Genomic DNA, 26,602 nt, shown 5'->3' with positions numbered 1-26,602 from the left:
CATTAAAAAAAAAATTAATAGCCATTGCTTTTAAGAGCAGTTTTAGGATTACAGAAAATTTGAGCAGAAAGTACAGAGTTGTACATACCTTCTCCTCCACAATTCCCCTATTATGGACATCTTGCATTAGTGTGGTTAATTGTTATAATTGATGAGCCAGTACTGACACATTATTATTGACTAAAGCCCATAGTTTACATTATGGTTCACTCTTTGTGTTATACGTTCTATGGGTTTTGACAAATGCATAATGACATGTATATACCATCACAGTATCATACAAAATAGTTTCACCGCCTTAAAAATCTTCTGTGTTCCACCTCTTCATCTCTCCCTCACCTCCCTCTCCCCACTGAACCCCAGATAACCACTGATTTTTTTACTGTCTCCATTGTTTTGCCTTTTCCAGAATGTCACATGGAGGGAATTGTATAGCCTTCTCAGATTGGCTTCTTTCACTTAGCAAAATGCATTTAAGTTCCTCTATGTGTTTTCATAGCTTAATATCTTATTTCTTTTTAGTGCTGAATAATATTTATTGTGTGGATGCACTATGGTTTGTTTATCTATTTTCCTAATGAAGGACATCTTGGTTGCCTCCTCTGGCATCCTTTTTTTAAAAAAAAAAATTTGCCTGCTGTTTTGTCTTTGGATTTTCCATGAGACATCTTAAATAAGGTCTGAGATGTGCTGATTGTTCAGTTGTAGTCCCCCTGGTACTGGCTCCAGAGGTGGTTTCTACTTCTGGGCATCTCTCCAAAAGCTGTGATTCTCTGTATTTGCCAGTCTGTCACTATAATTTTGGGGCCAGAGGTTTTCCCTATGACTTTAATTCTTTGATGAATCTAAGAAGAATTGTTGATTTTAAATTTGTTTAGTTATTTTCTTGTAAAGCTCTTTATATGCTGGACTGGAAACCTAAAGGTCACATTGTTCATTTTTACAAATAATTTTTACTCTTTCACAGGGTCAAGGCTGAAAGCAGCTTAAAGTAACTACAACGTCATATAATTTAAGTGCTGTTTTGTTTTGTTTTTTAATATTAGGGAGTGGGTAACATAAAAATATGGATCAAGTATCTAAATCCAAAATAAGAAACTACTGTATGGTATTTTTAATTGAATTGAAACAACCATAGAATAGACATAATTCTTACCAGAGAACACCTGGAAGAAAAATCATATGATTAGAATCTCAAGATTGGAAGACACCTGATGTGTTACCTATTCTATAGCCTGCATATTTTTTTTTATTTGCTAGAACTCCCCAAATTTTAATGGATACTCATATAGGTCTGCATCACTCTGAAAGAGGATAAATACTAATAGTTCGAGTGTTGATGACTCATTAGCAATGAATGTGTTTAAAGTTTTGGCTTGGAAAGTTTGTATAGTGAATACAAACAGGATGGCCCCTAAAAGTTCAACTACTTTAGCCATTTGCAGACCCCTAATGTTACGGAATCCCAATATGATGATGTCATTCTAACTGGGGAGTAGATTTAATGATGAAAGTGGTTGGCATTTCTACCACATCTTCAAGAATACCCTCTGCCTCTTATTTGCATCAGGTTGCACATGAACTTCCAAAATCTCATCTTTAAATCTTACTGTGAAACAATAAAATATTCCTTACCACGCAGTATTTGTTTCCAGGTGTGATAAAGTCAACTGACTGAAATTTCCCATCACAAGCCTCTAGGATTTTATTCAAGGTTGGCTCCTCACCAAAAGTGTAAATATAAACAGATCCCTGTTAAACATATCAAAAAGAAAAAGAAAGAGAAAGAGAAAAAGAAAGAAAGAAAGAAAGAAAGAAGAAAGAAAGAAAGAAAGAAAGAAAGAAAGAAAGAAAGAAAGAAAGAAAGAAAGAAAGAGAAAGAAAGAAAGAAAGAAAGAAAGAGAAATAAAGAAAATTAATGCAATTGTTGTGTGGGCAGTTCAACAAATATTTATTAAATGCCCACTGTGAGCAAAGCTCTACGTAAGGATAGGTGATGGAATATTAGAGATCAATTTAGGAAGGCCCTGACCTTGAGGAATTTAAAATCTAGATGCTTGATTTGTTTTTTGTTGTTGATTCATTCATCATTTAAAATAATCAATAAATAGGACTTCCTTCTTTTCTCCAATTCCAAGCATTTGTTTTTTAAGTTGTAAAGCATAACAAAAAGCTTTTTTTCTGACTTTAAAAATAATTTGATGCAAAAAACTTGGAAAATGTGGAAAAAGTTGTTAAGATGAGTTAAATTCCATCACATACTAGATCATGGTAGATGAAAACTTTAATGAAAACTTTTAATAAGCCTTTGTGGTAATTGTGGAGGTATGACCAAAGCTGTCACTTTATGACTTGTTTACCATTTTCAGCTCCCAAATTCACCTCACACACACAAAAAATAAATAAATAAAAAAATCTGTCCCGTAAGTTATACATTTATACATCTCTGCCAAGTAACTATAATATGCTACTGTCACTTAACTAGCAATAAGAAGTCTGCTTTCTACTAATCACAAGTTCTTCAAGTTTATTTGAGTTGAACATGAATATTTTTTGTTCTTATTTATATAAAAAATACAATTCTGTAGAGTCTGAAATCTGGTAGGTATTTACTGATCTTACCTTTCATTTATTACTTCTATAAATATTAAATGGATACACTGTGCCAGACATTGCTCTGGATGCTGGGGCTACATAAGAGGACAAAATAGACAAAAAGTCCCTGCTCTCGTGGAGCTTACATTCTACTGGGGGATTTAGCCATAGTTTGCTGATCTGTGCACTACATGGAAGATATAGTCATTATTTCTTAGTCATATTATTGCCCCATAGAAATCAGCTGTTAGTCAAATTGAAATTCCTTTGAAATAATCTTTTTTTCCTCTCTGACTGCTTTTAAGATTTTCTCTTTATCTTTCGTTTTCAACAATTTCACTTTGTTAATTTCAAAGTGGGGATGACTTTTTATGAATCCTGCTTGGGATTCACTGGTCCTCTTGAATCTGTAAATGCATGTCTTTGATCAGTTCTGAAAAATATCTCTTTAAATATTGCCTCTGCCCAACTTTCTCTCCTCTCTGGATTTCAAACATACTCACTCGGCTGTTAGATCTCAGTCTATGTTTGGGTGGGTTGACTCTACCCAGTGTCCTAGGGTAGGCATGTGATTTAGGCCCAGCCAATCAGAGCTCAGAATCCATGTGGACATAGTGACTGACCCATGGAGAGAGAGGTGACCCAACTTAGTACAATGAGTCTAGATTCTAGGACATTTTTTCCATCTCATATCTTTCTACCAGAGTCACTGAAAAGATAGAAAGATATACTGAGTTACAGGAAGCTCTCGTGACACTACAGGGGAAAGGCTGCATGGGAAGGGGAGCAGCAGAGAGGAAAGGGAGTCAACAGATAGTAGAAAAACAAGGCCAGTGGTATTATGGGAGGCCCTGGATTCAGATCAACTCTTTGCCCTTTCAGTTACATGCAAACAAACAAACAAACAAACAAACAAAAATCTCTTCGCTATTAAGGCCTTTAAAATTTTTTTTTTCATTTGCAACTTAAAGAGTCTTGACTAGTAGAATATCATTATGCAGCATATTCTACCCTTATTCCTGTCATGCAATGATAATAATATCTGAAATTTTCATATTAAGAAATCATCATCTAGCATACCTTGTCTGTTTGAATCAGCAACTTTTTGTAACTGGGAGAAAACATCAAATGCTCCACAGGCCCTTCAACCTGAAGAAAATCCTCTACTTTATAATATGAATCCTTAATAATAAAAGAATACACAAAGCCATCCTAGAGACCAAAAACAATGAAATAAATGCAGAAAATCAGTCTGAGTCAATGCACAGTATACTTTCCCTCATCAGACAAGCTAAAGCTTATTGATTGCCACCTACTGTTTATTTTCTGAATCATCATCTATGTTTACATTATCTAGAATCTACTGTCTTCTTATTTTTATTTAGGTAACTTGTAACCATGTTTCCTGGTCAAGTTTCATTTTTATCTCTCTGTGACATCTTTTTCAATTACCTAAAATTTTACTGATCTCTCCTTTCTTTGAACTTCTCTAGCATCTATATTCTTATCACATTCTTTATTACATAGGAGGTAGGACAAATGAGGCAGAGTTTATTGTGGGGCTTGTATGCATATATGGCAGTCTCCTTACTTCTAGTCTTAGTAAGTACACTAGTCTTAATGTATGTTCTTTAATCATTTTGTGCATTTCTTATTTCCTTAAATGACCCAAAGGTAGGTAATGTGCTGTTTCCTTTGTATTCTCCTGTCCAGTTTCTCTCACAGTGCTAGAAACATGGCAAGTATCCAATAAAAATGGGTTGCTTGGTTAGTTGATTGCTTGGGTGTAACCAGATTTAGGTTGATTTAACTATTCTCATGAGGAATTTGAGTTAATTCTACAATAATGAAGAGGCTTTGGACAAATTCATCCATCATTTCTAGATCAGACCCCAGTATAACTAAAAGGAGGCATTTGTGAGATGGCTGGGTTCAGACACTTGGAACCTGGGAAGGGAAACATGCAAGGTGCTTTATCTAAGCTTGTCATCACTCTCTATCCCTCAACAGAGCAGATTCTCCAATTATTCCTTTAAACAAAATTGAAGAAAATACCAGGACAAGAGTCACAAAAGGCCACAAGTGCAGACTAAATGTAGGAGGTGGGTACCATTCATTGTAAGGTTAGGGGTAGGGGATTACAAGTTGAGTTTATGAGCTCCAGATTGCTTCTCACTGGTGGAGCTACATCTCTCACCCTGACCTCACTGCCTAGGTACCCTCAGGGTTTTGGGGATATATTCTGTGCCAACGGAAGAGATTAAGCTAACAGTGGTCTTGGGACAGCTCCCAGTATACCTGAGAATTTAGTCTAGGTTGGCTCCAAACCTTAGCATTGATTACCAGAGCACGGAAAAGTAACATGGTCTGACCACTTTTCATATGTGCTGAGGCTGAATGAACTCGGTAAGACTTGGTTCCTTCATCAATAGTTTCTACTTGACAGGGTTGTTGTGAAGAACAATAAGATAATACAAGCAAAGCACTTAACGTGGTGCCTGGCACAAAACAAGCACCAAGTAAATGAAGGCTGTTAATAGTAATTCTGATATAGACAATAACAATATGATACAGGAAAGCGAAATGGACACACACAAGAGGCTAAGCTGAAGCTTAGACAAAAGGTTACATTTGTGCCTGACAACCTAATATATTAAGTGCACAAACAGGCATGGAATTGGGTGACATACATTAGGAGGTTTTTTTGGGGGGGAGGAGGGAACATGAATTTTTAAAATTTTATTTTGCCTATTTGTAATAAGATAGATATATGGTAGTTTATTATACTGTGATGCTACTTTTGTATATATTTGAAATTCTTCATAATAAAACGTTTTATAATAGCATCCAAAGAGGACACAATTTCAGTTAATAATCTGATAGAATCTGACATCCCAAATTATGGCTCATAGTAATAAATGGCAGCAAATGGAAACTGTATATTTTCTTGAAAGCAATTAATTTTGAAAAAAAAATACATTACAATTCCAGAAGCAAGGACGCCTCCCTTCTGATATGCCAAGGTGGCTGGACTGATAAAATTTCTTTCATCTTTTGGAAAAGGAAAACAAGATAAAACAGTTGACACATAATTAAAAGTACAATACAAGGCAATTAATTTCATTTGCTTTCCTAGGACTATTTATTTCTTTGTAAACTTTTTTTCTAAAAATCAACTTCATATTAGAATATGTGCTCTACCTCCCAAACAATGAATAATAAAAACTGCTTAGTAATGATTACTGATGAAAATCACATGAGTTTTTTTAAGGTTGGTATCATCAGATCTATATAATATCGTAGGATTATTTAGTAAATATTTTTTCTTTTTTAGGAAAGCATTGTCAGAGAGTTTAAGAGGCCAGAAAAAAAGAAACTATATTCTTATCATCAAGCTGTACACTTAGGACTTGTACATTTTATGGTATGTAAATTTATACCTTAGTAAATAAAGCTCAGTGGATAAAAGAAAGTAAAAAGTTCTCTTAGAGCATTTGTTATTAATAAAATATTGCCTTTGGATGTTGTAACATATATTGCCCTTATATGTTAATTATAAATATTTTCCTTGGTGGAAAATAAAAGCATATTATTTGTTATATAGATAAACCATGAGAACTACAAGATCAAAAGCTCAGATGGCGTCCATCAAATTATTTGTTTACTGCATATTACATGTTGGGCATTTTGCCAGATGCTAAGAAGCATACTGTCCTTTCTTTCAAGGACGATATACTTCCCAGCCGTCCCGTTTTTCCCAATCCAACCACCACTGGAGCCCAGCTTTTCATGACTCCTCCCCAAGTCTAGGTGCCTGCTGCCTAGAGGAATACCGCCAGCTTCGAGGATTGTCCTTTCCTGAATGATGGCTAAATTAATCTCCCCAAGCACAGTTCAAGTTAGGAGTTTTTGATGTCTGCCCACTATCAGTTGAATTAAGTATAGGTGTATATATTAAGTATATACACCTTAGCTGGACATACAAGGTTAGCTATAGCATCGACGTCCCTTCATTCCCCGCTATACCTGTGTAAAACTTGATGCTCCAGACAAATTGGACCACTTCTTGTGTCTCCACCTTCCCCACGTTTGTTTTGTCTACACAGATATCATTGCCCAAAAGTCCACCTACCCTGCCTGCGAAACCATCCTTCAAGGCCATTTCAAATGCCACCTTCAAAATGACTTAACAAACCTTCATTTGGCCTGTTTCCCTCCTCTGAATTCCCACAGCACTTTGTGACGTTCTCCCTCAGTGAAATGATCCTAACCTTACCTGGCTGGAATTACATGACTACCTGTCGTATTCTCTTTAATAACATAAATCCCTGGAGGGTAGAGATTATGAGATTATATATTTGCCATCTATGTCAACTCTGGAGCACCTTGCATAGTGTTTTCCACATTATAGAGGCTAGATAAATGTCTACTCCAAAGCATTTATAATAAACCATGAAAATTATTAGAAACAGTATACAGGAAGGAAATAGTGAACAATATAAGACTACCCATGATTAAATCCTAAATTGTGTATAGCATATTACAAGTGTGCTAGGAATTTGGAGATGAGAAACACTCTTTGATAATTCATTTTACAAACACATGTAGGTGCTAACTTACTCTGCAGCAATCTCTGGGATTACATTTAGGAACCAAGGAATGAGTAAAACCCAGTTCCTGACTTCCAAGACTTGATGACTATGGGCAAGACAGACATGCACTGGGGCATTGTCACAGCACAGGATGAGGCTGTAACAAAGCAGTGAGTCTGAAGGATCCCCAGACAGGGGCACCCAACTGTGCCTGAAGGTTGGGGTGAGGACAGGGAAGGATTGACAGAGGACAATTTCACCAGGTAGACAAGAAAGAGAGGCCATCCCAGACAAAGGTAATTGGAAATGGCACCAGGCAGAACTGGGGGAGACCACAGGAAAGATGAGGACTTCTAAAAAGGCTCAAGTGGGAGGAGGTGACACTGGAAAGGCAGGCCAGAAAAGAGGCTTACGTTTTAGAGATATGTAGGATGGCTTTGTGGATGAGAGATTAGAGAGCGAACTAAGCCTGGAGGGTACAAATGAGAGCAAAGGGAAGAGTGGGGCTGGGGGAGGAAAGTCAAACCTTGTGGTCTCAGGTTTATCAGTGAAGTGTGAACCAAGGAAGGGGAGAGGGAGCAGATGAAGGACCCTGCAGTTGGGAAAACTTGCTGTAGGATGTGGTGTTTGAGCTGGGAACTGGAAGATTCAGAGAGCAAAGTGTCACAGGAATTAGCTAGGAGGCATGTCTGAAATGAGATGGAAGAACTGACTGGCTAGACAGAAAATTCACACTTGGGAATAGTAGGAACTAATACCAATGGAGCTGGTAGGGTCAGATTAAAGAGAGCTTAAAATCAAGGCAGAGCAGTCCTTGAATAACATGTTGAAAATAGTCTTCAAAAAGGGCAGTTTGGCAGGGATGAGCTGCCTGGTTTGGGTCAGTTTGTAGACTAAGGTCAATGAAGTCAGTCCTAAGTTGCTGCAAAAATCAAGATGTGAAATAATAAGAGCAAGTGGAATAGAGGGTGCATTGGACAGGTTTGGGGAGCTTGCCCTGGCAATGCTCCCTTCTCGAAGAGTCTATACCTACACCCTTCTGTGACTGAGGCCCAACTCTGGCCAGAGCTGACAGGACCAGGAATGTACACCAGACCTAAAGAAAATAGATAGGTTCTCTTATGAATTTTAACCACTCAACATAAAGGTAATTTTCAAGATGGCAGTTGGATTTAAAAGAGAAGACCATTATAGAGAAGGGGGTGGAGAGGGGGAGAGGGCAGGAAAGAACATGATTAGCTTATTAAACAAAACAGGCATATGTAGGGGAAAGGATAGAACATAGTAGCTAAGAATTTGGACTCTGAAGTCTTGTTGACCAGATTCAGGTATCAGCTCCATGGTTTACCAGTTTTGTGAATTCAGGCACATTTGTTAACCTCTCAATGCCTCCATTTCCTCATCTATATCATGGATATAAAAATGTATCTCTGTAAATGTTTTTTGAGAATTACATGAAATCTGCCATTTTGAGTGATAGCAGAATGCCTAGAGCATAGAACATTTAATAAACATTAGCTAGCTAAAAGGAATAGGACTTGGTAACTACAGGAGTAAGGAGAAGAAGGAATTAAAGATGTCTCTAAAAAAGGAAAATTGGAAACAAAACGTCCATCTTCGAATAAAAAAACCATCACGAATGGCTACACTTTTAGAAATACGAAACAAAACAGGTTCTTACCCATTGGGAGTCTGTCTTCTATCTTATTGAGTATAGTCACCTTCCAGTTTTCTCCATTAATCACTAAAAGATGACCCTCTTCACAGCCAACATACAGGTCATTTGTTGGAGTCCAGCAGTGCATAGTTGGGTGAAGCAAAGGATATAGATCATCTTTGGGCTTCAGGGAAAGATTAGAAATCTTGTGTTAAGACAACAATCATGGCACAAGAGCCAGAGAAATACCCATTAAAACAATTTCCAACAGGAATCAAATAAATATGGACATACATATATTTATTGGTACATTTGCCAAGAGCTAAGGGAACTTCCTTCCTTCCTCCAGTTCTCTCACTACATTTTAATTTACTAGGAAAAAAAAAAAGTCATATTTGCCAACACATTCAGAATTCTAGCGTCACAGATTTTTGTGAAAGTTTTGAGTAATATTTTCTACACTGTTTCTTGGTGGACTGTTTTTGTATCTTGAATCTAAGAAAGCTATTGTCTAGCTACAATCACCCTTTCTGAGGAAGACTTTTGTCACCATTTCTCCCTCCTCGTTCTGCAGGGGGCATGGATGTGCTTTTCCTGCAGTGGCTATGGAGGGATTGGCCTAGATTCTCTGCTTAGTTAGCTTTCATGGGGAATGAGAAGAGGGGCTCTTGTCTGTTTCTGGTGGCCTTTCTAATTTGGTTCATGAGACCTCCTACATGACTTTGATTCCCTGGAAAACTCAAAGAAAAATTTATGGGACATATGTAGAAGAAAAGCTGGCTTTGAGGACTGAAAATAATATGGACCAAAGATCTAAGGCAAATCCTGTAAAGGACGAAGGAGTGAACATTTCAGGCTTTGAACACCACAAAGATCTCTGTCACATATCCTTTTTTTTTTTTTTTTTAACAACCCTTTAAAAAGTATAGAAAACATTCTTAGTTTGGGGCCATCGTAGTCTGTTGATTGCTGCTTTAGGCAGTAATACTCAGAATGATGCCCCTGCAGCTGTAAATGTTTGTGTCAGCACAGAGTAGGCCTTCTTGTAAGCCTAGGACCACCTGCTCTCCTTCCTCAAGGTCAAGATAGCTGTGACAGTTATTCTGGGCATGCCCCGTCCCCCCCATCCCAGCACCGATTTAAGATTCTGAATTCAGGATACGGTAATATGGCACTTCTTTCTTTCTATTTAAACAAGTTAAACATACTAACTTACATTTGTTTGTTTAATTTGTATTGAGAACACAATGTTTAGGAATATCTGAGCTTCTTGTTATGCTATGCTATTAATATTATTTAGAATTGCATTAGCTACAACATAATGTCTTTGTTTTCTTTAGGCATCCTTATACCCACAGGAACAGACAACATTTTTAATAAGCCTTTGGGCAAACTACCAGAATTGTTAAATTCCTTGCGAGTTCTATGTTTATTTTTCATATATTCATGCATCTAACAAGTATTTATTGGATACTTATTACATTCCAGGCACTGCTCTTGGCACAGGAATGTGGCAGTGGGCAAAACACAAAAAAATCCCTGCCCTCATAGGGCTTACATCCTGATGAGTGGAAACAGAGTAAAAATAAGTTAAGAAGTAACATATATAGAATGATATGTATTGAAAAGTGCTGTAGAGAAAAATAAAGCAGGGTAAGTTGGAAGTGTTTCCACAGTTGGGGAATACTTCACACCATACAGACAGTGAGTTTTCCATTCAAAACTTCCCAATGTATGCAAGCCACCTTTCTAAACATACTCAACTGATTGAATAATATGTATATTATATACTCCTCTTTTAATTTAGAAAAGGTGTGTAGTTTCAATGTACAGCAGGTTTGAAACTGCTAAAGTAACCAATTCTGCTAGATTCTCAACTGATATAAATTTGTTGCATAATTGATATTCAACAAACATTTATTGAGTGTTGTGCCAAGTCCTAAGGAATTCGTCTTCTCAGTACGACAGTCACCAATTGAAGGAAGAAGTAATATCAACAAATACCAGAATCAAAAAACATGGTAGGTTAGAGTAGAGGAGTGTTTAAATATTATGGGCACGAGCATAAGAAAGCAATTGGTTCTTCTTGGTGGAGTGAAGGAAGTACAGAGAATTATCATTTGGGATGGACCTTGAAACATGACTAAGACAGAAATCATACATAGGAGCAATCGTCACGATAATTTTGAAAAGGATAGGTTAACTTTGTATAGTTGGTCTTTTTCATGTCCTCATACCTTGGATTGTTAGAAAATACATACTTGAATAACAATGTGGCCACCCAGTAAACCAAAAAAAAGGGGCAAAACTACCCAAATGGATTAAACTGCTGCTAATTAATGACATTTTTGTGGTGTCTGAGACCTAACTCATAGAAAAGAATTACTCACTGAACACCGTGATATAATCACCATTGTTTAAAAGTTTCTTGGGCTGTCTTGAGGACATATATCCTTAGACTATAAATCACAGAGGAACAGATTCTTCCTGAGATAGCAATGGGCTCAAAATCTTAAAAACACACACATCTGGTTCTCACACTAGTGAATCTGCATATGCGACAGAAAGTGAGGATTAAAAATTGGAATTTTATGACCTTAGAATGTTAAACTAGTATTGTATGTGGCTTTTTTCTTTTTTGAGGAAGGCACAGCTCACAGTGGCCCATGTGGGGATCGAACCGGCAACCTTGGTGCTACCAGCACCACGCTCTAACCAACTGAGCTAACTGGTCACCCCATGGCTTTTCTTACTTCAGGGTAAACCTGTGTTTCCTATTACTTCCTTTTATCAATAAATATGTTCTGTGCTTTTTAATTCTAAAAAAACTTGAGAATTGTAAAAGAAAAGGTGCCAACAGTCTTTAAAAATATTTGTTGGTAACACCATCTCCTTGTTCAGTCCTCTGGAATCATAAACCAAACATTTTGGTCATTTGAAGACCAAACATGAAACATGTGAGTCCAACTTAATATCGCTTTAGAAAATATAAACACATAAATATGTTTCAGAATACTTGAGTTTATAAAAGAGATTCGTATTTAACAACTTGTTGCTTTTTTTTTCAAGGAAAAAAAAAAGGTAGATGGAAAAAAGAAACTGGATACCTGAGATTAAATTCATTGTCTTGGATCCAATTTCTGGCCAGATAACATCTGCCTTTGATTTCCCTCATGCTACTACTAGATTCCCTTTCTAATGCCCTAAATAAGTTGGGTAATGTGACACAGGCCTATTTATGCCTTTCTAGTGTTAGCTACAAGAGAGATATGGGAGTATTTAATGTTTGTCATTTTGTAAAAGTCCACAGCTGGTCAATTTTTAAGACTCTTATATAGATCAAGTCATTATTCATTTCTTTGCCTTTGGTACTTCAGTCACAAAAAATGCTATTCAAAGGAAGATGCAGAATCAAGACATTTGAAATCTATTTTTTGGTTATGCTCTCACTCATTGTACAAACATTAATTAGTGCTTTAGCCATTTTTCTCACCTTCTTTACCTATAAAATGAAAAAATAAATACTAGGAAAGTTAATTTCTAATTTAAATGCAAAGTGTATATATGGCTTTATTAATACTCGTTGTATGATTTAGAGATGTCAAACTTTAACACTAAATTTGTTTTCAGAAAAAGGTTTAAATGCACTGAGTACAAAAGTGCTAGGAAATAAAGATATCTGTTTAATTATGAGCATTTTTAAAAATGGTAACTCCATATTTAAGTATTTAAGAAAGGCATTTCATAGCATTTTTCAAATCATAAGGACAATTGCCTGAATTTTAAGTGTTTTATGTAGGGTTTATCATGCTGGTGCAAAATGTGAAAGATGAGGGTTCCTACAGAGATTTACTACAGAAAAAGATTTGAGATAGTTGAAAATTTGGGGTCCTAACCATCATATACTAAATATAGAAAAGCATTTTTTCAAGTTGTAAACCCTGATGTTTGATCTATTTGTGTTTACTTTGCTGCCCCACTGTGGCTGAGTGTGGTTGTATTTCCAAGACAAGATCTGTGCTATTAAAAGGAATTAGTCATTTTCTGTAATTTAAAAAGCGAGTGTCATCCTTTAGAGCAGGGGTGTCCAAACTGCGGCCTGCGGGCCAACTGCGGCCCGCGATCCATTGTTAATTGGCCCGCAGCAAATTCCAAAAATATATTTAGTTTACTTAAATAAACCAGGTGAGGCAATACACACTTCAGCACTTCACCTTGAGTGAGTGGCCCGGCTGTTTGTGTATTTTACCGCATATGGCCCTTGGTAAAAAACGTTGAAAAAGTTTGGACACCCCTGATTTAGAGGAAACACAAAGCATACAACCGTTTCTCTTGCTTGCCAGAGATTTTTTTAATAAACTACTTACCACATTGAATTATTTTGACCATCTACAGCTTAATTCTCTGCAGTAGTCAAAAACATTTGGGAACCTTTATCTCTTTTATCCTCAGCTTGGAGCTTTAACACAAGCATTAGCATAATACAGATTGGAGAGGCTTAGAATCAAGCTCCTTACCTTCATCTCAAAGGCCCTACATGTGCTACTTCTGCTCCCTGCCTCCCTCTCAACATCACCTGCACCTCACAACCCCTGACTCCCCCCTTTTCTGTGCTCTAGCTACACAGGCCTTTTCTCGGCTCCTCAAACATACTGAACTTTTCTTCCCCCAGGACCTTTGCACATGCAATTCCCCCTCTGCCTAAACACTCTACCCCGTAGCATGAGTAACACCTCCTAGTCCTTAAGTCTCAGGTTAAGCGTCATCTCCTCAGAGGCCTTCCTTCACCAGCATATGTTAATCTTGTCATCACCTCATCCCTCATTTATCCTGTTATAGTAATTATCACATTTTACAATGATTCAATGCATTTCTTTCCTTTGGTGTTGTTGCTCTGTCTTCCTGTTAGAATGTAAGCTCTGAGGCAGGCATTATTATGCCTGGTTGGTCACCCTATCACCCCACTGCCCACAACTGCTCCTACTACATAGAAGGAACTTGATAAATCTATTGCATGAATGAAAGAATGAATGTGCAAATGTTGACAAACTCCTTTTTGAAACTTCCTTCCACTGTTTTCCATAGCCTTGTTCTCTCCTTGATTTGCTCCTACTTCTGTGACTGTTCCTTCTCAGACTCCCCTTCTTCCTCCTAACTCTTGGCTCTCAGTTTCCTCTCTGGCTCACTTCCCTGACACACTTTCTCTCCTTTTCACCACAAGCCTCCCCTCAGTGCTTCCACTGGCCCTTCTGTGGGAATGACTGACATCTGTGTGTCTCCAGCCCTGACTTCTCTCTAACATTAGGCCCACTTTGCCAACTTCCACCTGGCATCTCCACCTGGATGCATTCCCCACATCCCAAATTCAGTGTGTCCAACTTGAAATCACATCTGGGCTCCCTGTTCCAGTCAGCAATGCACCATTTTCCCAGTCACCCAAACTCGAAACTCCAGAGTCTTCATCTCTTGTGGTCTCCAGGGCGAATCTGTATTAAAAACCAGGATGATCCTCTTTATCCTGCAGGTCTCATGCAGGATAAGGGAAGGTAAACAGGACGAGGTGCCAGATAATTACCCTGAAAGTTTCTGCCTCTTTGCCTACTAGCCCAGCAATGGCTGACAGTGGGAGCACAGGTCCGTAGATAAGATCCTTTGGCAACGAGCTGGGGAAAATTAAGTCCTTTTCATCAAAAATTGACCCATCATCCATAGGTAGTTTTATTGACCTGCACAAAAAAAGAAACGGAATAATGAGATCAGCAGAAACTCGTCATTAATGTAACTGCTGTATACTGTTGGTGAGCAAGGTGGAGAGGTGTTATAACATAAAAAAAGAAACAAAATAAAACAGATAAAAGTCAAATAGATTTTAAAATATATATCATAAAAGGAGAAGTAATGCACAGTTAAAAGTTAAATACATAGGGATTTTCAAAATTTTCCAAAGTTAACATCTAAAGCAGGATTGTAAATTTGAACGTTGACAGGGTCAGGCAGGTGAAGTGTGGCAATGTGGCAATTGTGGCAAATGTGAAATTGTTTTTCCTCCTAAAAGTGGCAGGCACCACTCTGCTCCAGCCACGAGGGTGTTTGCTCACATGTGAAAAATTTTGGTTCCAAAATTTCAAGAGAATATCATAATCTGGATATTTATGAAGATCTCTCAAGTTTACTATGTTGGCAATCAATTCAAGTAAAAAATACTATGGGCCAAAATGAACATATATGTAGGTTGTATTCAGCTACCTTTGTGACCCCTGGTATCAAGAATTCATTTTCAAATTTACCATGTATCTACTTTTAATCCATAATATGGCTATCAAGATGAGTTTAGAGAATTCATGGCTTCATGCATTAAATTCAAAACCTCCTTGGTTATGTTTAATAAATGATGAATAATTTTGCAAAATGATCATGTAAAACAGTACCTACTACTCAAATATGAAGCTTAAGTATTCTGTTTGCATTCTGAACCGGAAATCCACTCACTTTGCTTATAGAAAAACCACAACTCAGCATTCAGAACTAGAAGAGAATATCCAAGGGAAGCAAAAATAGAGAAGTGTATGATAAATTACTTGCCCGCCCTGGCAAAGATCTGCTCGAGTCATGGCCTACAGGGTTGTCAACTCTGCTTAGAGCCAGACGTGGCTATTCAAAGGGTGCTTGTAGAAATGAAATTGAGACATAACGAGTACTGAGGAGAAAGAAGTGCCCTCTCTTGGGGTTCTGCATTTACAAAACTTGATTTACAAGCTTTACATTTCTCTTAAGAAGGTAATTTGTCAAAAATTGCAATTTCATGGATGTACATGGCCAACATCTCTTTAGTCTTTGACTTGAGGGAGTATGGTCAGTTCAGGGGCATCTCGAGTCTTTGAACTCTTTTCAACAAAAATACCATTATCATCAGCCATTACCAGGACATTGGTCACAGTATTTCTCTTTGACCCAGTTCTATTTAAATAGGTAACTCCCATGACTTTACTGTACGCAACTACCCTTTTGTTTGTAGATAATGTGGCTGAAGGTATGTAATCTATGTATACAATCTCCATAGCTAAACGTTTCTTATGTTTGAAATTCCAGTTGGACAGCAAAGTAATAGGAGCAAAAGGTCATAACCATTCTTTTTATACAACAGGCATGTTTTGAAACAGTAAGCACAAATAAAATTTTGGAAAATTAAATCATGCTGGAAAAAATTCTAGGAGGACTTGATATTTACAAGAAACTCATTGGGAAATCAAGTCATAGAGAATCTTTTTGAAATGCAACCACTCCAAGGTCATTTTATATATATAGAAAGATATTATAACTTAAAATGTATGTATAAAACCATTTAATTCATCAAATTGATCCAATCACATTACATGAATGCAAATATAGACCACCACTTTACTGTGTTGTAATGAAGTCTCTTACTTTGCTTTGAGATAATGTTCCTCGTTACTTCTTTCCACGGTCCACACAGTCACTGAGCTTGGACTTGACAAGCACAGCTGGTGCCAGTTCATGGGGTTAAAAGTCATCTGGCTCACATCCACACCGAGTTGTGACTTCTTGCACAAAATGACATTCGATTCCCAGTTCCTTAGAGAAAAATTGCATTTGGTGAAAAATAATTCATTTGAATTTCATTATCTTGAGAATATTTAATTATCTGAAAACAATTTACATAAATTGAGGCTTAATTTATTATACATTATGACATTATTATACACAACAACTATGACATTAATATCAAATTTATAAATAATCATGCTTATCGTTATACTGTACCTAAGAAAGTAAAACAATTATTTTTTAAACATCATTCGGTCATATGCTGCCAAGGCTATTTTAATCTTCCTTATTAAATCTGTATTTAACTCACCCAAATTGAGAAAATGGAATATATCGTCGCACTTGCTGAAAAGTAAGTGTAGGTGTCTAAGTTTCTACATATGAGGACTCCAGAGATCTTGGCTGTACTGTACACGTTGATGCCAGTTGATCATCTACTGATATGTAAGGCGTTTCCTCAATCATTTCTGGAACATTTGGCACTTCCCCTTAACAAGGCTCCCCTGAAGTTTATACTATGGATGAAAGCGTGAGTGCAGCTTTGAAGCTGGCCACATGGAATGACCCAGATGTGTCTTATGCACAGGTACTTCCTGTACAGCTGGAAAAGGTGGTACAATGTTCCACTCTCTGAACATATAATTGTTCCAATGTCTCTAAAAACAACTACTTCAAACTGAGTTTTAATATAGAGACCATCTTAACTTTAACATTAGTGGGAAATATGCAAATGACTCAAAGGTACCATTATTTTTTTTAAAAGATGAAACTTACAAATGTTTTCTTTACCTGACAAGGAAACAATTACTATAATACGTCAATAAAAAGAGAAAGATGATAGTTAATTTAGGTCTCATTTAGCTTTTGCCCTACCAAATTTTATGCCTACAACTAGTAACTATATTAAATGTTATGATTAGGGCTTTTATTCTTTCCATTTTTTTTTGTTTCAGATTTTTCATGTATATGTCTTGTGATAAAATCCAGAAGGACAAGTAACCCAATGTAAAGGTATTATGTAAATTCCTATAACAAGTGAAATGTAACCCAAATGAAAGGAATTCTGCAGAATGCTAGAACTTACCACACGGCGAATTCAAATTCAGGGAGAGAGGAGTAACTAGCCAGGTAGGTGCCGCAGTAACTGAACGAAAGTAAAGTGTAGTCCAGAAGAACATTGCCTAAAATATAAAATCCATTACAAGGAACTAATGATCATATTCTGAGATTAACTATAGTCTATAGTTCATTTCCCTTTTCTAACAATTTTCACGTAATCCAAAAACATTTAACTCTTTAAATAAGATCTCCTGGCTGATTTCTAACATTATGAACAGAAAGTTAAGAGCAAAGTTAAGATCCATTTTTAAAAGATATTAGAATTAAGACTATGAATTCACCTTCTCGAGACTTCAAGGTGCAACTGAGCACACTGCACCATGTATATCCCAATGTGATTTGAAATGACCCAAGATCCATAAAACAGTCCATAAATATGTGGAACATTGTAATTAGAAGTTATTCAAACAACTTTAGATACCTTGGGGGAGATGTAATAGTTCTATTAGGTTGGTGTAAAAGTGATTGTGGTTTTTGCAATTGTTTTTTTTTTTTTAGAATTTTTTTATTAGTTTCAGGTGCACAAGACAAAGTAATACTTAGACGTTTATCTTTTATATCCCTCACACTGTGTGAAACCCTCTGCCCCCATCCACTATCCCTCTGAAATTGCACAGAGACATTACATTTCCACTGTCTCTATTCCTAATGCTGTGCTCCGCTTCTTGTAAGTACACACACACACACAAACTTGTAGTTGAGATGCCTGATCAGTGCATTGTACACCTGAAGCTGAAGCTGAACAATAATGAATGCAATTGTTTTTAACCTTTTAAACCGCAATTACTTTTGCACCAACCTAATAGCTTACTTCCATATCTCTATACCTTAGGCCATATCTGGCCCTTCGCTTAATATTCTCCAGTTCTTAGAAGCACTACAAAAAGCTCTATTCTCATTCGTACCAGAGTTGAAGAAATGAAACATGACTTTAAAAGTCTTAGCAACAGTGTGTTTAAAACGTGTATCATGAGGATGCTAAAACGGAAGTGTCTGCTTCTGCCTCCCTGCATGTGAGGCTCTGGTTTTCCTTCTCCTTTATCTGCTGTTCCTTGCCTTGTCCTACGCCTGTCTTTTTTACATTCATGTCCTTATTGCTACTTCTGTGTATTTTTAATGGCTCTGTTTCCTGCTTTTTTACCCTTCTCACTTTAATTGACCACAATATAATGCTAAACTTGGTCATTTATTGAATTTATTTAGCATAGTCTGATCTACCAAAAAACAAACAAACAAACAAAAAGCTTGTATTTTTTAAATATCAAAAATGTTTTATTTCAATAGTCATTTTAAAAAGTGTCATTTAAACCAAGATGAGATTTTTTTCTGCTTATTAAGGTCACTTTGTTTTTTTAAAGCCGATACTTGATAGGCAGAGTGCAGTGAAATTGGTAGCACTTTTTTGCTAAAGGTGGGAGTATAAATTGATACAATCATTCTGGGAAGTAAATATTTACTCTATCGGACTCAGTCAAACCCACTTCAAGACCTAGAATTCACTTTTAAGGAAGTAATCAGAAATATGGTCAAAGGTTTGTGTGCAAAGGAGTTGCACTGTCATCGTAGCAAAAGACTGAAAACAACCTACAATTTCCAAAACCATGAATATGGTTAAATAAGTTAAAATATCCCATCAAGTGATTATGCAAACATTAAAATTCACATTTTCAAAGAATTAATTATAAAATGCTCAATAACATGCAACAACAACAAACTAATAGGAGTAATACTATGTATGATCCAAGTTTCATTTTTTAAAATGAATTATGTATATTTAATCCATGATTATTATAGCCAGAAAAAGTAAAGTTACAGTTAAAGAAAAAAATATGTATTTTGTGGTGTGGGCAAGTTCCTTTTCCATTATTCTAATGGGATATTTGTCTTTTTTCTAATTGTTTCATAAATGCTCTGAAAATATTTGATCATAGTCATTCCAAATATTTTCCTCAGTTTATTTGCCTTTTAAGTTTTCATGGTACTTTTGATGTTCCTTAAGTTTTAAATTTGTATCTAATCTGTCAATCTTTCTATTTTTAATTTTTTCCTTTCTATGAAAAGTTCTTCCTCATCCAAAAATCATTTCAATTTTCTACCATATTTTCTTCTACTTTTCAATGGGTTTGTTGTTGATATGGAACTCTTATTTTCGGCTGATACATGTTTTGATGTATACTATGGGTACCTAATTTGATACTTCTGTTCAAATAGTTCTCCTAACACCACTGTTGAATAATCCATATCATCTATTTTTTTGTGTGTGTAGGAGTGTCTTTTATCATGTACTTAGCTTTATAATAAGAGGGACCAAAAAAATGTATACATTTTAAGAAAGGAAAAAACTGTATCAAAATTGTAATACTTGATATAAACCAATAACAAAAGATGAATATAAGTCATGTGCCCACATTTTTTTGGCATCCCCAGTATATTCTAGAATCTGTCCCCAGTCTGCAACTCTTTCACTGATCCTGTGATCCCTGCATCAATACCACACTCTTAATTACTATAGCATCCTCATGGTAAAAAAGCCCTCTTGCCTTGCCATTGTTCTCTTTCAAATTATTCCCATTCTCTACTTTTTGTTCTTCCAGATGAACTTTCAAATCATTTCATTTAAGTACTCTTCTTGGCTCTGTAAAACATATGGTAGACTTATGAATTACTTTCTGTGAAGAGTATCAGAAATATATCTATAATAACCAGGCTTTCCATCCGAGAATGTCTCTAATATATTTAAATATTTTAAATCAGTGATTTTTGTAGTTTTCTTCACTGACGTCAATCACATTTCTTCTCTGAATTATTCCTAAGTATTTAAATCTTCTAATTGCGTGGATATTCATTTCGAAACCAGCATCTTATTGAGCATTTTTTTATTGGTCCGAGTAGACTATTGCATTACCCATTTTCTCTTTTCCCATAGCTATACTTTTTCTCAGTTTCATATTTTGTTACATTGGCTAGAACTTCCACATTGATATTAAATAATACTGGTAATAACAGGTGTCTTTGATAACTTATTCCTAATTTTATTGTGAATGCCTTTAGAGTTTAATTCAATATGAATGTTGGTTATTGGTTTGGTTTACCTTTCAGTTGCTTGGATAGGGCTATAGCCAAATAACCAAGCTGGAGAAATTTTAAAGATGAAGGGTAGGTACAATCCACACACACAGTTCCCACTGTATGAATGGGTTATGTTTTGAAAGTTGTTTTAATCTGTGAGAACACAAATTTCCCACCAATAAGATGTTAAATTATAGTAAAGTTCCCTGGCTTGACCCAAAAACATATTGACCCACCAGGCTACAGAACTAAGATCAGCCTTACGCTCCGCTGAGATTTCCGTCTATGATGTGTTAAATGAGGGGCTCATGAGATGGAGACTCCAGTAGATGTACAGTAGCCCCATCTGAGTCAGGTGTATCTAAGAATGAGTCAATGATAATTTAAATAGTAGGTAACATTGACTGACATATTATATACATGACATATGTCATATATGACACATGTATATATATAATTTCATTTAGTGTCACTACAGCCTTAACTGTAGATGCTACCATTATTCCCATTTCACGGAAAAGAAAATTGAGGCTCGGAGACTTATCTTTACAAGTTATGCCACATCAATTCACCTAGATTTTCAATAAATCATCAGGAAAGAAAAGATTGTTCTGGAAAAAGTTTTCAAACTGCATTTAGTGCTGTAAATGAGTCTTCTAGGGTAGTGCTTCTCACGCATAATGTGCATGTGATCACCTGGGGAATCTGTTAAAATGCAGATTCTAATTCAGTAAGTCTGGGATGAGAGCAGTTTCTGCGCTTATGACAAGCAGCCTAGGTGATGCCACTGTAGGAGGCAAGCAGACCACACTTTGAGTAGCAAGACTCTAGCCCACTTAATCATTTGTGATCAGCCTGATTCCTTCTTTAAAAATGTGTAAAACACACAGACACACACACACACACCTCTTCCAAAAAAACCTTCATTTTTAAGAACTAGATTTGGTTACATCTTCTAACAAAATCTTTCAGTTATGGCAGAGGAAGGGTCTTACAAGATACCTTTTAATTTGGTCCTTCTGGTCAATTCAGGAAAGTTGTATATGTAGATGAGGGGTTTTAGCTTCCGGTCAGAAAAAGCCACAACTTGATAAGGAATATTAGTTGCCACGACGCCCACAATTCCGTTCATACACTGGAGTACAGTCTTTTTCTTGGTTTCAATATTAATAAATATCACAAAATTCCCACTAGGGTAGCAAATGGTGCTATCGTTGACAAAATGAACATTCTGCTTAGGGAATCCTTGCACCCATCTTTAGGGAAAAGATATGTCACCATCAATATAATACATTTGAAATATTTTCTTTTTTTGACAAAGGAATCAAAAGGTCACCAAAATCTTTGAAACACATCTATCCTATTTTCACCCTTTCTGCCCAAAATAATCTCTGAGATAAAAGAACACTTATACTGGCTGTGAGGACAGCTTGAGTCCAGGCACTATAGAAATTTAAATGTAAACCTAAAATTCTATAGGTCTCAAGTTCCTTCTTAGAGAACTTTTTCAGTGAAGCAAATTCTCTGATCAAACCTGAGAAAGTCTCAGAAGGATTTCTGGGGTCTTGTATACATGAAAAAAGAAAAAATGAAAACAGCAGAGAGAAAAGCTTGACCCTAATTGAAAACAGGGTGTATCCTGGGCCTTTCTTTTGTAATTAGCTTTGATTTAAAATATAAATTAAAAAACAACAACACTGTGAATATGACAGCCTGCTTTGTGGTTGTAAGTGGAGTAGGAAATTTGCCTTTTTACAAAGATTAAGCATGGCTAGCCATATTTTAGATCTAAAAACACAGAAAAAGGCATAAAATAAAAGGAATTAAGTCAACATGAATGAGGAGGTTAGAACATAAAAGCAACATACTTTTAAGTAAGAAGTGTGTGGTGGGTGTATGCTAGAAGTTAGGAGAGTTTGAGATGAGGGGAAATTCTCGTTTTATTTAAATATTAAAGATATCCTTAAAGATAGATGGTGGAGACGGCAAGAGAAGGGCACTGGTTTGGTAAGAAACTTCAAGAGATTGGAGAGTACAGCCAGGACCGGGCGGAGTATGCTGTGTGGAACAGAGCAGGTAACAGTCTAGAATATGGAAGGGAAAAAACACCACCTTTATCTGTGCAGCGCTTTATGCTTTTCAAAGACCACTATAAGAGCAAATAAATCCCAAGTTAGTGGTTAGCAGTTAGGAGGAAGGGATTGACGACCGTAAATTTGGGGGGGAAATCACCAAAGACTACAAGAATGGGACGGGCTGTCATTGGGATGGGGTGGGAGTGGGGGGTACTTATGAAAGGTCTGGGGGAAACGGATCACTAACAGCAATACTGAACCAGAAAGAGGAGGCAGAAAGGAACAGTGGAGGAGAGCAATATTGGGTGAGAGAGGGGCGGGAAACTTGGGGGCCGGGGGTGCGGGGAAAGACAACTGGAGATGCGGTCATTGAATAAAGGGATGGAGAGAAGGGGTCACACAGAGAGGGAGTCTACTCGAAGGAGATGGGTTTGAGAAGAGGTCGAAGTTTCCGGGAGAGACCAGATCTAAAGAATGGGAGGAAGAAGATGGTAGGGAAGGGATATAGGTCAGAAGTTTCCGCGAGACCGAAGTCAGTCGCGGGGCAGCGGCGCCACACCTCACGGACAGGGACGCGCTGCCAGGGATGGCCAAGTGGCGCTCCTCTAGCTCCCGGCTTTGTGCCATGGGTCGCGTTTCTCTGAGCGGGTCCCCTGGCAGCAAACGCTGGACTCCGGATCAGGTCTGCAACCGTTACACCGAGGCCCCAGCTGCAGAGCCAGCGCAGACTCCACTGTTTGCACTGTAGCCAGGAGACCGTAACCCCTGCTCCCATTGGCTCTGCCCTTTCGGCCTCTTCCTTCTAGAGCCGAGCGAATTGGTGGAAGCGCTGCCTCGTGTTGACCAATGGAGGGCGGGGAACGAAGCGAGGGGCGGGCCCTTCGGAGTGGTTGCTGGAGTGGCGGGGCCGATCCTGTGGTAAATACTTGCAATATTAATATCATTAGCAGAAATTAATATTGAGTGCTGACCAAGCCAGATGTTATTTGAAGCCCCCGGGGAGGGGGGAACGAGGGGCTGAGAGCAGTTTTTGGAAAGTTATTAAGGCAGGACGACACATTGGATGAACTGGGAAGGGCAGTGTGATTGGAGCAGAGGGAAGTAAGTAGAAAATACTGAAGATGAGGCTGGAGGAGCCCAGGGCCGTCTAGGTAAAGGCCAAGTTGAGAATTCTGGTCCTTAGGCTAAGAGCCCTGGAAAGGCATTACATGGTTTTAAATGGGAATAATATGATCAGATTTATGTTTATGAAAGATTATTCTGTCTGCAGGAAGATTATCAATTTGGTAGGAGAATAGAAATAGGAAGATGTTAGAAGTTGATTTTATGGTCCTGACCAGGGAAGCTAACACAGGGTTTCTCAGGTTCAGCACTATTGGCGTTTTGGGCTGGATAGGGCACAACACACAAACTTCTCAGCATTCAAACTCAGTAAGTAGTCTTGTTTCAGGGACCCAGGGCAAAAGAGGAGAAGCATTTCTCTAGGGTGGGGAAGGGGTTTAATCACAATGGTAGATCTTTAGGGTAGTTTAGGGTGGCAGCTGTGCTGGGGGAATATTGAGTCCTCGGGGAATGTTGAGTGCTCTACAGATGGATGGGTCCTCTAAAGCATGAGGCCCATGGCAGGGGCACCCTTTGTAGCTGTCATGGGTGGCACTCTGTCACATATGTTTGACAATCTATGCACTTAGTGAAAGATTACATCATGTAGGAGGAAAACTTTGTAGGAGCTGATGAAAGAGGAAACAGAGTTTATAAATGTAATAAAATATATTACCTTACAAATACAGGAATCAATTTGAATTGTGGCACAAATATCACTTAAAATAGCACTTTAGGAGAGCATTAAGTACCAAGTTTTTGAAGACCATGGTTTACCATTGAAACCAGAGGCCAACTGAGTCCGGGGCTTGTGCTGCCTTCGCTGCTCAGCTAATAGACCGACACAGGATCTGGGTCATAGAATAAGCAGCAAGTTAACACCTCCAAAAATTGCCTGAACATTCTCAGACCAGCTTGGGGTATTTAAGGGAAAATCTGGGCGTTCCTCTAAAGGCTACGTGAGGGTTCTGGGAGTCTGCATGGAGCCTAACCTCTGCAGGGGGATGGTCGGTTGTTAAGCTATAGGTCAAGGAAAGGTGAAGTGGGGGATGCCGCGAGGGGTCCCAACCGGGCCCTGCTTCACCATCATTACACATTTAAGATTTGAGTTTGAATAACCTCACCAAGACTTAAGATCCTCTTCAAAAGCTTCAAGTCTCATCTGCATTAAATTCTCCATTGAGACTTCTCACAAAAGTAAAAGTTTAAAAGCACCAAAATTCATCAGTACATTTCTGTCCTTTATACTTTATATCCTTTCATCTGACTTCCCTTCAATTTCCTTTGCCTTTAGGGTTTTTCACATTACTTGTGTTTCTAGAGACAAAGCAACAGTGCTTTCCAAAAAATACATGTTCTGTGATCACAAGTTTTTACTGGTAGAAACCTGGCCTGACAAGTTTACAATCGGGCATTTCATTGTATTCTATGACAAAAGCTTGTGTCTACAAGAAAATGAGGATGAAGTGATGAAAACATCTGAGCTCAGGTTATACTCTCAGTGGCTATGTGGTTTAGAGAAAAGAGCCCTGAACCTAAAAATTCGTGTTCTTACTCTGTCTCTGCTTCATACTGGGTAGGTGGTAACTGGACAAGCCATCGAAACTTTCTGTAATTTAACTTCATCATCTGTAAAGTGAAAATAATATTTTTCCTGCCTACCTTCACAGGGTTGTTAAGAGGATCAAATGAAATAATGTATATGAGAAGGACTTTATATACAAAATGTATGGTACAGACACATGGTCTTATTACATAGTTGCAAGTCATTTCCCCCAGCTGTTCAGCCTGGGAAGGAAGGTGATTTCAGTGCACACTGACGTGCATGCATCACGTTCAGCCTGGCTACCTGGTCACAAGGCTATGCTAATTTTTCCCCCCTGAATACATAGAATACTGCTGTGGGCTAAGTCTAAGAAGGAAGATTATCAAGTTCCCTTAAATTATTAATTGGCATCAGTAACACAAGTTTGTGTTCTCGAGCAGTTATGGATTAGAACATATTAGTGGTATGACCTCTTTACTAAGTCATTACCAGCCCTCCCACTTTTTTAAAATGAAAGAACATGAAACAAAATTTCACAATGCATCCCACATGGTAAAGGTAAATAATGTTTCAAATATCTGTGTGTGTATTTGTATTTTTGTACTTGATCATTAAATAAAATGCATTTTGTCCTTAAAAGGTCACTAAGTACTTTAGATGTGATTATGAGTGAATATATATACATATATATGCATATATATATATATACACACACACAGGGTGCCAAAAAATGTATACACATTTTAAGAAAGGAAAACTGTATTAAAATTGTAATACTCAATATATACTGATAACAAAAGATGAATACAAGTCACATTTGACTTCTGCAATTACAAGAGGTGCTCAAAGTGGTTACCATCAGCGTCCAAACACTTCTAATTATGGGGAACTACTGCTTGAGCAACATTGACCAAAGTGTCCACTGATAGACATTTTTTTTGGCACCCCTGGTGTATGTATGTGTATATATATATATATATATATATATATATATATATATATATATATATATATATAATTCAAGCTCCTTTCTTTATAGAGCATTTATTCCTGTATGGCTTCTTATTGTGAGGATTATAATTTTTTATTTCATTTGACCTTACTCTGGGCCATACAAATTCTTTCACTCAATCATTCAGCCAGAATCTTTCCCTGGAATCTCTTTGATAAAGGCTATTTCTCCCTGCAATGGACTGTCACAGAATGTTAATTTTTAAAGAAACATTCTTATTCACGAGTTCACATTAAGGGACCTTAATTTTTTAAAAGAGATTTTAAATAT

General features: G+C 37.3%; 1 protein-coding gene across 2 annotated transcripts in view; it reads right to left on the bottom strand.

The window, feature by feature from the left end:
- Window positions 1-23,401, bottom strand: part of CFAP43 (cilia and flagella associated protein 43) — a 73,370-nt gene extending 49,969 nt beyond the window's left edge. For both annotated transcript variants that reach the window (XR_012498434.1, XM_019725074.2), the window contains exons 1-9: window positions 23,233-23,401; window positions 21,601-21,854; window positions 17,495-17,591; window positions 16,270-16,437; window positions 14,420-14,570; window positions 8,869-9,028; window positions 5,579-5,646; window positions 3,676-3,807; window positions 1,636-1,752 (exon numbers count right to left, since the gene is read on the bottom strand). Coding sequence is in view for 1 of the 2 variants with exons in the window: in XM_019725074.2 (XP_019580633.2) it covers window positions 1,636-1,752; window positions 3,676-3,807; window positions 5,579-5,646; window positions 8,869-9,028; window positions 14,420-14,570; window positions 16,270-16,437; window positions 17,495-17,591; window positions 21,601-21,854; window positions 23,233-23,300 (1,215 nt within the window). In the remaining variant the exon portion in view is untranslated. The remainder of the gene's footprint in view (window positions 1-1,635; window positions 1,753-3,675; window positions 3,808-5,578; window positions 5,647-8,868; window positions 9,029-14,419; window positions 14,571-16,269; window positions 16,438-17,494; window positions 17,592-21,600; window positions 21,855-23,232) is intronic.
- Between the last annotated feature and the right edge of the window lie 3,201 nt (window positions 23,402-26,602).

Source organism: Rhinolophus sinicus, linkage group LG07, assembly GCF_036562045.2.
Source record: "Rhinolophus sinicus isolate RSC01 linkage group LG07, ASM3656204v1, whole genome shotgun sequence".
Lineage (NCBI taxonomy): Eukaryota > Metazoa > Chordata > Mammalia > Chiroptera > Rhinolophidae > Rhinolophus > Rhinolophus sinicus.
This window is presented reverse-complemented; position numbering and strand designations above follow the sequence as displayed.